General features: G+C 37.9%; 1 protein-coding gene across 10 annotated transcripts in view; it reads right to left on the minus strand.

Annotated features, from left to right (window-relative positions):
* srcin1a (SRC kinase signaling inhibitor 1a) overlaps window positions 1-13,864 on the minus strand; it is a 255,777-nt gene that overhangs the window by 32,072 nt on the left and 209,841 nt on the right. For 8 of the 10 annotated variants that reach the window (XM_057817366.1, XM_057817368.1, XM_057817362.1 and 5 more), the window contains 3 exons: window positions 10,326-10,346; window positions 9,626-9,786; window positions 4,290-4,465 (listed from right to left, as the gene is read on the minus strand). In XM_057817366.1, the coding sequence (XP_057673349.1) occupies window positions 4,290-4,465; window positions 9,626-9,786; window positions 10,326-10,346 (358 nt within the window). The remainder of the gene's footprint in view (window positions 1-4,289; window positions 4,466-9,625; window positions 9,787-10,325; window positions 10,347-13,864) is intronic. The other 2 variants (XM_057817365.1, XM_057817360.1) reach the window with 1 other exon arrangement.

Below are 13,864 nucleotides of genomic sequence, written 5' to 3' on the forward strand. Positions count from 1 at the left end.
ACAGAACAGGTGTTCGGCCATTCCTTACTACGCGGCGAAACGTACTATGCGGCGAAACAAGATGGCATTTACATTATTAACATTCTTTCTATGAGAGGGATCCACGGATAGAAAGACTTGTAATTCTTAAAGGATAAATGTGACTTTGTATATAGTGACTAAATACTGCCATCTAGTGTATTTGTTGAGCTTTCAGTAAATGATACTGTTGCCATTTAACTGTTCTGCCCAAATGCATGATGGGAAGTGCAACCATGACTGTGCATAGTGGTACCAATTGATATATCTTCTCTGCGTTGGGAAATAACATAGGGTGTTAAGAAAAAGATCACTTACTACCTTTCTTCCCCACATTGCTTTCCATGATCAGTCTAATCGTAGAGAGAGGGATTGTAAGGCTTTAGCCAATTAAAAAAAGGCTCCAAAGGCTGCCAAAATTCACTCTACTCATTTTACGCTGCCTTTTAGCTCTATATATAGGTAAAACGGCGCCATTACAGATTGAACACCACATTGCATGAGTGGGTCATGCAGCGCATGCGTTAATTGCGTTAAATGTGTTAAATATTTTAACGTGATAAATTAAAAAAAAAAAAAAAAATTACGGCCGTTAACGGGATACATTTGATAACCCTACCTTATGCCTAAACTAAAGACTCTGGATGAGTGTAACATATTATGTCTGTAACATTAAATACAATTAGAAAACGATTTAATTAAAATATATATATATATATGAAAAAAGGCATGTCCGATATTTTTTTTGCCGATTCCGATACTTTGAAAATGACGTGATCGTGACCACATTAATCACTTAGCGAATTTAAACCATCCTGATTTGATATAACTACATTTAAGTATTTTCTTAAGGGATTTTTTTTTTTTAGTACGTTATGTGCTGTATGCATCTAAACAAAACAAGTTTAGAGCGCACGGTAGTACTTTGGGTGTCAAATTCGACTAATGTAGGACATTTCGCTGATGTAGGAGATTTTGGCAGAACACCGGTTCTTTGGTGCCCAGCCGGACCCTTTGAAAATTGCCAATAGGAACCATTACGTTTTGGGTTTTTTTTGCGATGGCACCTTAACATGCTATATGAATTTTTTTTTTTGCACCGTCATTGTTGTTAATCTTACTTTAAAAAAGTAATTAGTTACAGTTATAAATTACTTCTCCCAAAAAGTAATTCAATTACCTCATTGTAAGAGTAACTAGTTACTCTGCAAAGTAACTAAGTTCCTTTTCATATTCTACACGTTATTACATTGTACATTCTGGAAAATCTTTCACATAAAAGATGTTTATATTAACATTCACTCCCAGCCATTTTCACCGGAGCAACCCCCTTCTCTCCCGGCCGTTTTACTGGATTTTGACTGAATTTGCAAAGCCCACAGAAAATTCTGTTCTATTGCTATATAAACATGGATTCCACCAAAAGAAAGATTACTCTCTTCTTTCAGCAGGAAAAAAAAGTTCATATCTTTATCCGTTCTTTAGAAATCAGCATTAGGAAATAGCTTAGTTTGAGCAATTTTCCAATTTCTGATGAAAAAACGAGAAAGAGAAATTGAGCTTTTTGTAAAAGCATACATTTCAAACATAACTTTGACTTCAACACGGCTATTTTTTTTTTTTTTTGCTTTTGTGACATCCCAAACATCTGAATAATGTTTTCCTCCTACAAAATAACAAACAACAAGACAAATAAAGCTTTTGATAGCAAAGTAACAATTTATTATACACATTACTAAACTATTGAACTGAGAGATGACACTGTTGTGGCCGCAGCTGCGGGGAAAAATTCCCTCATCACCGTCTGTCTCATCAACAGTGTTGCTAATCTTACTTTAAAAAAGTAATTAATTACAGTTACAAATTACTTCTCCCAAAAAGTAATTGCATTAGTAACTCAGTTACTTGAATGTAAGAGTAATTAGTTACTTGGCAAAGTAACTGGTGATAATTTTCATGGTTTTTTTTTTTTCTCAAAAAAAAAAAAAAAAAAAAAAGTAGACACAGGCTATTGCGATGCGCACAGGTTATTGCGATAACTAGATAGTAACCTTTGCTATGTGTGGAAGTCATTTAATGTTGTGAATCAACCGTTAAAGTTGTTAAAATTGCCCCCATTATTGTATTAGTTCCCTTCTGTCTACTTTTGACATGTGTAAGTTCTAAAACTATTTAATCATTTAAAGATAGATTTAAGTCAAGATTTTGCCGATTTAGGAGAGTTTTAGATAAAAAGTAACTTAGCTTCGCTTGGAAGGTTCTCTACAACAGCGCCTTCCTGAGAAGGCTACTGCTTTAAGATGGCGGCTGTTTACTAACATATCTAGTTCTATATTATACATGTTGCTAATGCAGCCGTGTCTGACATTTGCATCAAGTTTTGTATATGTGATATCTACCGAAGCATCATGTGGGCGTCGTTCGTAGGCTATCGGCTACAGTCAGGTATTATTGGAGCCACCTAGCATAGTAGCATCACGTTTGCAACGGCGTCACCCTCCATTGCCTCCTCCCCACTCCTGCTCTGCTCTCGTCTCCGTGAGTCCGTCTTTCACAGACTTTTCTCGCGTCAGTCAACCAACATAGTAACGGACGCCTTTCCCGCCTCAGTGACGGTAATGGCGTTGCAAAGATGAGAAAAGTAATTAATTAGATTACTCACTACTGAAGAAAATAACGCCGTTAGTAACGCTGTTATATTCTAACGCCGTTATTAACAACACTGCTCATCAAGACAGATTTTTTTTTAATCCTTCTTTTGTAGTGACCACTACCTCATAACAGAATTCACCGAGGGAACTTGTGTGGGGCATGTGCCTTGTGTTTTATATCATTCTCCACATTTTTCACGCTTCTTCTTCCAACTTCCATTTCCTGACTATTTCTCTTCATTCACATCCTTTCATGATCTGATATGAGTTCTTACCAAATGTGCTACTGCCGTCCAGTGGCCAGTTTTATTGCTTTAAAATGGATTTTAAGCGTTGTGCTTTGGAGCAAAGTTGCATCACAACCAAGAGATGTCTCTTGTGGAAAAAAAAAACGTAAAAGACGTATAAATACATTTTTGGGACACTGAAACAAATAAAAATAGAACGTATTTATAAGTTTTTGGGAGCAAATGAGTTAAAGCGGAAGTTCAGGATTTTTTACATTAGGCTTAATCTTTCAGTTAGCAGGGGTTGAGTTAGTTGGTGGAGTTGATTTCAACAAATTCTGTTTCGTTTGAAAGTTATTTGTTAGTTTCAGGGCTCCGGTGCAAGCTAGCGCGAGTCAATGTTGGTTAAAATCAACTCCATCGACTAATTAAACCTCTGCTAACTCCAAGATTAAGCTTGATGTGAAAAATTCTGATCTTCCCCTTTAAATTAAATTATCTGAAAGTCAATTAACATGCGATGACATTTTTCTGTTGTCATTCTTATGTTGAGGCGGCAAAGAGAAGAAAAATTGCTAAAAAAGTAACTGATAAATTACTTTTAAAGTAACTTAGTTACTTTGATAATAAAGTAATCAGTAAAGTAACTAGGTTACTTTTTTGAGGCATAATCAGTAATTAAATAACTTTTTCAAGAAATCTGTGACAACACAGCTTGTTTTTAATGACAATGCATTGACTTTAACAGGAGTATCGCCTCTACCAACATAGCTGCCCTGAGGCCATTTTGGTCAGGGCGAAGAAAGGTCTTTTCATGGTTATGCCATGAGTTGAAATGAGTTTATCACTAGTAGACGTCTAATCCATTTCAAGTTGAAGGGCTGGCCACTTCAAATGGATTGGACGTCTATAAATGACTCATTTGATTTCACAGCAAAAGGATGATTTGATTCCACATGCAGCTGCGGACATCTTTCTGAAAATTCAGTCCCAACGTGCATACATGATTGTATTTTATGGTCTTCCTTACTTCTGGCCTCGAGCTAAATTTGACTACGGTTATCTCAGAGAACACGGCAACGCATATCTGATGTGGAGATCTCAAGGTGGCTCTCTTCCCTGCTTGCGCAGGAGCTCCAATTAGTCGCTAACACCTCCCATCTTAATAAGAATCTGAAAGTGTTAAGCCTGGCTTAATTACGCTTCCGGCTTTATCTGAGCGCCACGCCAACGCGTGACTCGCTCACTTGACAAACAAAAAGTAAAACATTGTCGTGAGAAAAAAACTCATTGGGAATTCAAATCAGAAAGATGAATGGACGCCACTTGATTGGACTTCTCTCATAATAAATGGCATTGACAGGTTAGTTATACAGTATGTCTGGGTACTGACTGAAGCTGCTGGATGATGAGCTCCTCCTCGTTCAGGTACTTGAGCCTCTCCTCCTCCACCAGGAGGCGCTGCCTCTGAAGGGGGTCCTCCTGCTTGCGAAGGGCGTCGGCCACGCGCACGTTCAGCTCGGTTTCAGTGCGTTTCAGCAGCTTGCGCATAGAGTCCTGGTTCTCCAGCTGCCAGGAAGGATCACATTGACATATTTTGACCTTGGTGCCTGTATTAATATTAAACAAATAGGCTTTAAAAAGCATTTGGTGGGGGGTGGGGGGGGGGGGGGTATGTAAGTACATCAAAATAATAACAATGGAGAACTAAAATGTAGAATACAATTGAAAAAATACAATTAAACCGGATAATCCTAAACAAACAAAAAAAAAAAAAAAAAAAGACAAAACAACAAAAAAAATAGAATAAAATATGGGGAATTTATTTTAAATATAAGTTCTAAAATTTGTAATATAAATAAATAAATATAAATAGGAGGAATTTATTAACCTGTTTTTTTTAAGTATCATTCAGTCATTTGATGTCTAATGAAATAAAATACATAATAAAAATAAAAAACACCTTTTAATTCATCTTGATATTCTCTTATTTTTCATTTTATGATTTTCATTTTTTTTTTTTTACTGTATTTCAATTTAATTTACTACCTTTAATATTATTACTAATAATGTATAGATACTGTAGATATGAAAGTACATAAAAATAATAGCAATGGAGAACTAAAATGTAGAAAACAATTGAAAAATACAACTCAAAACGGATAATCCAAAAAAGAAAAAGAAAAAGAAAAAGGTAAACAAATAAGATAAAAAAAGACAATAAAATATGGGGAATTTATCAAAAATATAATTTCTAAAATTTTTAAAAATAAATAATAAAATATAAAAAAGAGGAATTTATTAGCCTGTTTTATTTTTTATTAAGTATCATTCAGTCATTTGAAAGGTGATAAAATAAAAATACATAATATTATAAAAATAAAAAACACCTTCAAATTAATTTTAATATTCTCTTATTTTTCATTTTATGATTTTCATTTTTTTCTTTACTATATTTCAATTTAATTTACTACCTTTAGTATTGTTAATAATAATATTTTTATGTTCTCACGTATTTCCAAATGCTTTATTTATTGTTTGTTAAAAGTAAAATCAGTCATTCAGGGGTTAACTCATCGCTTGCCATCGACGGCAGTAGATGTCCAATCCATTTGAAGTATGTGGGTTGCCACACTCCCAATTCAAATGAATTGGACATCTAATCATGAAAAACCCATTCAAATTCACAACAAACACTTGATTGAAGATAATTGGACATCTATCGTCGTCAATCGCACTAAAAGACGTTTTATTTTACTCCCTCGTACACACCGCCCCGCTCACGACTTGTTTTCACAATGCCTGCGCGAGCACTTATTTGCATGTACTGACACCAAGGATGCCCCGAGGAAAAAAAAAAACGCAGGGTGTGCATGGCATATTCAAGAAGCGTGAAACCCCTCCTCGCGTTATGAATGGAAAATTGTAGCGAGCCGGCGCGTGTAATACAACTCTAAGATGAAAGCACCTGGTAAGGAAGAAGGATGCATTATGGATGAGCCTCATGTTCCAGGAAGTAAAACAACACTGCTCGCATTGCAGATGACCCCATGTGGTCCCTGCTACAATGCCACCGTGGGGATATGGGGAAACAGAAGATGCTATTAACATATTTTATAAAATATTAAATATTGACACTCCTATTATTTACATATGTGCATTCTAGAGAATAATTCCGATGTGGGAGCCCACCACAGTTGAATAACTCATGAGGCATGTCAAATGCAAGCTGTTGGTCTTCAGGTTGGGGAATGAAAGAGATGAGTACCTTTTCTCGTAGCCACCATCTAACTGTCTGCATTACTCTAACACACTTAATATAATCATTTAGGGAAGAGTATCGTTTCTCGTATTTACTGTTTGACTGTTTGTATTACTCTAACACACCCAATATAAAATAGCACTTATACCATAGATTAAGGAAAACAAGCAGAATATAGGGCATAAGAGATACACAAAGTCTTCTTATCACAGAAGCCCAGCGCTGACACACCAACTCTCGCAATCAGTTCTCCTGGACAGTCCAGAACAAATGGCGTGACGCTCTGTCCCAACACAAGGAACACCGGAAAACACCCGATATCCAACTGGTAAGACTCCAAGAGCCCATTTGACGCTGAGGTGGCAAAATCCACAACCCTCGTTGCCCTGCCAACAGTAACTCCCAAATGCTCCTGTCCTATCCACAAACAGACAATAATCCGAAACACACACTTCTTCCTGCCCACGATCCGTCCCGCGAGAGCCTTCAAAAGACTCAAATGTTTAACTAATCGTTGTCATTTTTCTCGGGAACCTTTTGTTGACTCGTGATAGGGTGACCTTGCTTCCCCACCTGAGTGTTTCTGTTTCGCCTTGCCGGTTTGATTGCTGTCGACCGGAATAAATTGTCAACTTGTTTTCGGTGAGCCTTCTTTATACCTTTAAAAATGGAATCAGTACAAAGGGTTAAGACTAAGGTGAACATGCAGAGTTTGGCCATTTGGCCGGATTGTTGGTGTCTCGCCGGCCCGGGTTGTTGGAGCTGCGCAAGCGCTGGTCCGGCCGTTCGACTGGCGCGATTCCGGTGGTCTGGCTGGAAGGTCAGATTCCTTCAGGAGAAAATGCCCTGCCTATATTGTTTTGACATTCACAGCCAGTCCTCCCAGTTTAAATGAATTGAAAGTCTGTCCTCGTCAATGGCAGGAGATGATTTAATCTTCAGAGTCTTATGTTCACGCTGGTGTGATCAATCAAGTGGTGTCTTTAAAGGAAGGAATTTATTTTATTTTATTTTTTTAATATCTTTGTGCGCTTATCCTCGATAATGACGTAGGCGCATGAGATTTGTTCCTGGAAATAATAAGCCCACACGCTAGTAAGCTTTTTATGGGGAATAAGGCTACCTTAGCAGCCAGAAGAGGAGCTTACAACCTTGAAGAAAACGAAATTTATTTTAACATACAATACCAAGAATCCTACCTAAAATATCGGTTTGTTGCAAACACTGACTAAGGCATCAAGTCTGCTCTGCATAATATGTGGCTTACAACTAGCAAATGAGGCATCAAAGCTTTCAAAGCTGCTTTAGTACATAAGAGACTAAGCACCCTGGAATACCTGGGAATTTTTTGAAAGAAATAAACGTGAGCACGAAGGACAGAAACAATTCCTGGGGGCCACCATGCACGTCAACAAAAGCGAATGCATTCAAAACATCATACCTCGTGGCAAACTGCATTGCTAAAGGCAAGAAACCTTACACGATAGGAGAAGAACTTATTATGCCTGCGACGAAGCAGTGTTGTTTTCGTCAACGATAACGACTAAAAACGTAGCTAAAAACGTGTTTTGGGAGACTAAGTTATAACGAGATGAATGCCAGTTTTCGTCTGACGAGACGAGAACTAGACAAAAATGCACAATAGTTTCTGTCACATGTTCACAATGTGTGATATTTAATGTAAAGTTTTTAGTAAGCCTGCATCGTAGGAGTGTCTGGTTGTGTCACCCATGTGACGTGCTGCAGCCCCCCCCACCCCTGCCTGATTCCCCAGTGTCCTGTCCAGTCTCCAGGCTTGCACACACGCTAAGATTTGTTTTCTTATCTTAGCTAGAGAGAATATACAGTACAATGTTGCTTTAGCCTTTAAAGGTCTGTGCTAAGTGATCATCACACACTAAATCAGGGGTGTCCAAACTTGGGCTAAGTGATCATCACACACTAAATCAGGGGTGTCCAAACTTTTTGCAAAGGGGGCCGGATTTGGTGTTGTAAAAATGTGGGGGGCCGACCTTGGCTGACGTCCTTTACGTAGAACAATATATTTACGCAAATTTTAGCAAACAATTCTGTGTCACATTTGATTTATTATTTTTTCAAATTAAAATTTTCAACAATCTTGCAACTAGCCTTTGTGGCGTTTTCTTTCGACTCTCGGGCTCTTGCGAAATACTTCTGTTGTGAAATAATGATAGCTTCAAGTTGCTTTAATTTCTCGCTGCTTATCTTCCCTGTAATCTTGTCGTACATGTCAGCGTGTCTTATTTTGTAATATCGCCTCACATTGAACTCTTTAAAAACAGCGACTCTCTTTGCAAATGAGGCAGACACAGTTGCGTATTTTAGTGAAGAAATAGTCCAATTTCCACCTATTCTTGAAGTGTCGGCCGTCGCAGTCAACTTTTTTTGTTAATTGTCGCCATTTTAGAAAATTGGAATTAAAGGGTCACACCGAGTAATGTTGCTTAGAGTGCTGCTGCCTTTTAGTGGGTAAATGAGGACCAGCATTTAGTGTTTAAGCTGCTTCATATGCTGGTAGCAGTACTGCTGACCAATTTATTAAGTTTGTGTGCGGTCCAGACGTTATTGATTTTATGACAGAGGGTGGGGGCCGGATGAAATTTGACCACGGGCTGCATTTGGCCCCCGGGCCGGACTTTGAACATGTCTGCACTAAATGTAACTCTTAACGTTAGCATTAGGCTAATGCTAACGGCGAGCTTCCTCTTAAACTATCGGATAACTTTTTTACATACAGTTTTTGGCGTCCACGTGCGAATAATCAGTCAGTCAGTCAGTCAGTCAGTCAGTCAGTCAGTCAGTCAGTCAGTCAGTCAGTCAGTCAGTCAGTCAGTCAGTCAGTCAGTCAATCTGATCTCAATGAAACAAGCTCAGACCTCTCACTGATTGAGCGTTTAGTAGGTTAAATTTTCTTTGAATTCAACATTTGTTTTTAGCCCCGTCGTGTAATTTTATATTCGCTGTTTGTCTGCCACACATTGCTAGTTCGTGGGAAAAAAAGGCTCACATCACACCGGTCCGTGGTGCAAAAAAGTTTGGGGACCCCTGCTTTAAAGCGATCATTCGATCGCTACCAGCCTCCTAGATAAAATGGATTGACGGTCTATCGCCGTCAATGGTAGTGAAACATGATCAATCAGTGCCAGCCATCCCATTTGAAATAGATTTGATGTCTATACTGTCAATGGGTGTGAATTAGTTAATATTGTGCTCTACATGATCCAAAATGCGATGTCCACGTATGTGAACACCAGGTCTTTTTTTTTTTTTTTTAATTAACAAAAATGTTCAAATGTATTATTTCTAACACGATTATGTAAAAAAAAAATTTAAAAAAAAAAAAAAAAAGTAAGTCATGCACGCACTATAAAGATTTTTGTCGGTGGTGCCATACTTTACAGCAGTGTACTGCGTCATACTGCTTCCGTTTGAATAATTTACTGTACCTGCGTCTTGCGCAGCTGTCCGAGCTGCTTTCGCAGGTCGTTGGCGTTCTGCTGCAACCCGTGCAGGTGTAGCTGCATCTGCAGCCGGCTGACGTTGTTCAACGGCGTGGAGTTAGACGGCGGCGGAGGCATCAGCGCCAGTGGGGCCGACGGCGTGTGAGCTGCCAATCAGAGCGGGACACGGGATGGAGGGTTCACGGTGAGGTCGAGGCCGATGCAAGCTGATTAATTCTGCGAGCACCGGTCGGCCCGCGGGACACACGACAGCATATACACACACAAAACAAATAAACACAAATACACGCGTACACAGTGTGCACGGCGTGTGGATGAACATATCCACAAAACTCTAATGGCTCACTGGAGAAATGTGAGCTCATGCTATTAGTAAACCCATTCAGAAGTGCAATTAGTTGGCCCGGTAGTGACACACATGGGGGATAACCATGCTCTTATCTAAAACATACCGCTAAGGGAGTAAAACCAGCTCCAAATAAATAGACGTACACGCACACTCACACATAGAAGCCTCCTGGCAGTGTCCTTTCTATGACCAAACAAAGTGAAAACCCTCAAAAGACCAAGCAGATATTTCGAGACAGAGAGAAAAGGGGACGAGGGAGGGGCTCCGCACTACTCTGGGGAGGAATACACCCAAACAGGAGGTTAGAGGGCAAAGGAGAAATGAAATGGCAACTACCTTTCTTCTTTAGCCGTCCCGCTGGAATATAGAAATATCCAGTTACTCAGATCGTAACACAAGTGGGTTGTTCAAATACACTTGCACGCTAGTCAACTGTACAACTGTTTTGACAATCTGATTCTGCTGCGTTTTAGGTGAGTCCTTTCGAGAATGTTTTTTGTCCCTATTTATTCATTCATTTATTTTTATTAGAGATGTCCGATAATGACGTTTTAACCTGTAGCCAATATCCCGATATTGTCCAACTCCAAAAATCCGATATCAAAACGATACCAATATATGCGGTTGTGGATTTATATATGGCGGAAAACACAGACAACGCTGAAAAAACAGTTTCTGCTCTTACACCCCATTTTAAAATAAACTGCTGTATTTTAAGCCAAAAGAACTGTTGCGTTTGATAGAACAATATGCCTACAGTTGTGGTCAAAAGTTTACATACACTTGTGAAGAACATAATGTCATGAAAAATATTGAGGTTTCGTTGAAGCGGAGAGGTCCAAACAGGAAAGTAGAAATGACTGTAGCCATTTTGTCTGACCACAAGTTTTGAACAGTCATAACTTGGCAGATATACAAGATATCTGCGCTAAACTTCCCGTGCTTGGTCAGAGTCTTACCCTGAAGAGTCCTGCAGTGGTCATTTGGATCAACTCTGTAGCGCCAACTAGTGGCAGCAGAATTTGAGGCGTTTACATGCTCGAAAACTCACCAAAATTTGCACATACATGCGGCTCGTGTAAATTTAAATAATTTTGCAATGTTGCGAAAAAAAACCCATAACAAAATGGCTCAGTAGCGCCCCCTAGAAAAAGGCCTCTCCTATTAGGTGTCTTCAACGTAGAGCGATGAAATTCGGGCAGTCGATACGTCCAAGTTGCGCCAAAATGCGAGGGCCCATTCAGTCCTGCTTCCAGGCCTAGTTATATTTATTATTCAAAATTTCTATCATTTTTAGCCTAGAATCATTAATGGATGTCTAATATTTAGCTAAAAAAACTAACAATTACTATTAACTATTGCAAAAAAATATTTTTAAAAATTCACTCGCATATTTGAAACTTTTAAACAAATACGTCACAATGAAAAAAATAGTGTCTGTCAATGCGTCACGGATATCGACCTCATAACTATCACTTAATTTTGTTTATTTTTTGTTACTGTCGCATTTTCCCTGATATTTTAGATGATAAATAATCAATCCAAACAAAGAAAATTTGAAAAAAAAAAAACACGTTTAAATGGGTAAATATTTAAAAAAAAAAAAAAAAAGAAAATCTCGACCACTCCTTGATGTCTGCGATTTCTGCATTGTGACCCTTGTTATATTACCGTGTTTCACCCGTAAAATCCCCAAAAAGTCCGGCTGTGGCCAATCAAGGCTGTGTCTTGACACTCGGTGATACATGCCACACAGAGTTTTTGGATCGAAACAAGGTAAGTACGCGATAATATCTCATTAAAATCAGCCTGTCTTTAATGATGCTCACTCATGCTCGCACCTCGAGTTCCTGGTATGCCACAAGAGGATGTACTTTGCTGACTAGCAACAACTGACTAGCGTGCTATCCATTATCTTTCCGACCCTTTTTGCCATTTGGGCTGCTAATTTTGGGATTATATCGATGTATTAGATACATTAAATAATGGTCATTAGCATAACTGCTGTGCTAAACTGTGACCAGCCCTTGTACAAAAGCAGAAGGCTTCTACATTCACTTTGAAGGCAACATGCATAATTATGGAGGACCAGGTGTGCAAAAATTAAATACACAGTTGAATGAATTATATATGGCGGAAAACACAGATGAAAGGATGAAAAAGCTGTTTCTGCTCTTGCACCCCTCCTTAAAATAAACTACTGTATTTTAAGCCAAAAGAACTATTGCGTTTGATAGAACAATATGTCTATATGCTGCCATAGCAGATTCATGGCGCATTAAGTCCCCCAACTATTTTTAATTTGTCCGTTTTACCCTGAAAACCCGTTTACAGACGTCGCACAACCGCTTTGTTACAACTCAGCCATAAAAAGCAGTAATCGTATTTATTATTTGAAATGCCTGTCATTTTTAGCTTAGAATCATTAATCAATGTCTAATATTTCGTTTAAAAAAACCCCCACAAACTTACGTCACAATGAAAAAATTGGCGTCTGTAAAAATATCTACCTCATAACTATCGCTTAATTGTATTTTTTTATTTTTATTTATTTATTTATTTTTTTTCGTTACCGTCGCATTTTCCCCAGTATTTTAGATGATAAATAATCGATCAAAAAAGAAAAATGGAAAAAAAAAGTTTAAAAGGGTAAATATATGAAAATGAAGATCTCGACCACTCATTGATGTCTGCGATTTCTGCATCGCGACCCTTGTTATATTACCATGTTTTACCCTTAAAATTCCACAAAAATCCGGGTGTGGCCATTCACAGCTGTGTCTTAACACTCGGTGATACATGCTACATGGAGTTTTGGATCGAAAAGATGTAGGTATGCGATAATATCTCGTTAAAATCGTGGCGTGTTTAATTCTGCTCTCGCGTGCTCTCGCCTCCAGTTAGGGTTTTGCTGTTTAAAAAAAAAAAATTTGTTTTTTTTTTAATGCCCTCCTGTTCAAAATTTTTCTTCCCCCTGAAAATTGAGGTTTTAAGCTTTCCAATGATGTATTACACATGCATACAGGACAATTTTGAAAATTGGCCAAATTGGGGGTCTGAGAGCGGAACTTCTGGTCACCTGAGTGTTTTCCGCAATATATATATATATATATATATATTAGGGCTGTCAAACAATTAAAATTTTTAATCGAGTTAATCACAGCTTAAAAATTAAATAATCGTAATTAATCGCAATTCAAACCATCTCTAAAATATGCCATATTTTTCTGTAAATTATTGATGGAATGGAAAGATAAGACACACGATGGATATATACACACAACATGCTGTACATAAGTACTGTATTTGTTTATTATAACAATAAATCCACAAATGGCATTATTAACATTCTTTCTGTTAAAGTGATCCACGGATAGAAAGACTTATAGTTCTTAAAAGATAAATGTTATAGTTACAAATTATAGTAATTTTATATTAAAACCCCTCTTCTTGTTTTTGTTTTCATAAAATTTTTTAAATTTTCAATAAAAAGTAGAGTTAATATAATAATAATAAGAAGAAAAATAACAATGATAAGACTAGCCCTGCAAGCAGGACTCAACGGGCCCTCGGGAGTCCTGTGTTGATTTCTCCAATTTCTTTTCGGTGATTTTTATTAGGGGATCATTAGGTTTTTTTTCCCTTCAAGGAGGATTCGGTCTCGTAAAAAAGGCCGTTTCCTGTTCCCAGCAGGGGGTGCCAGGCCTAGTGGGTGATATTTCAATGAAGTCGAGTTAATATAATAATAATAATAAGAAAAATAACAATGATAAGAATAGAGTGACCAAAGTCTGAGTAAGTGTATTTTGCATAGCTATTTTGATTGGGAATGCCAGTTCACTTTGCATTGTTGTTTCACTGTGTGAGAATAGGGC

This window comes from Corythoichthys intestinalis, chromosome 16 (assembly GCF_030265065.1).
Source record: "Corythoichthys intestinalis isolate RoL2023-P3 chromosome 16, ASM3026506v1, whole genome shotgun sequence".
Lineage (NCBI taxonomy): Eukaryota > Metazoa > Chordata > Actinopteri > Syngnathiformes > Syngnathidae > Corythoichthys > Corythoichthys intestinalis.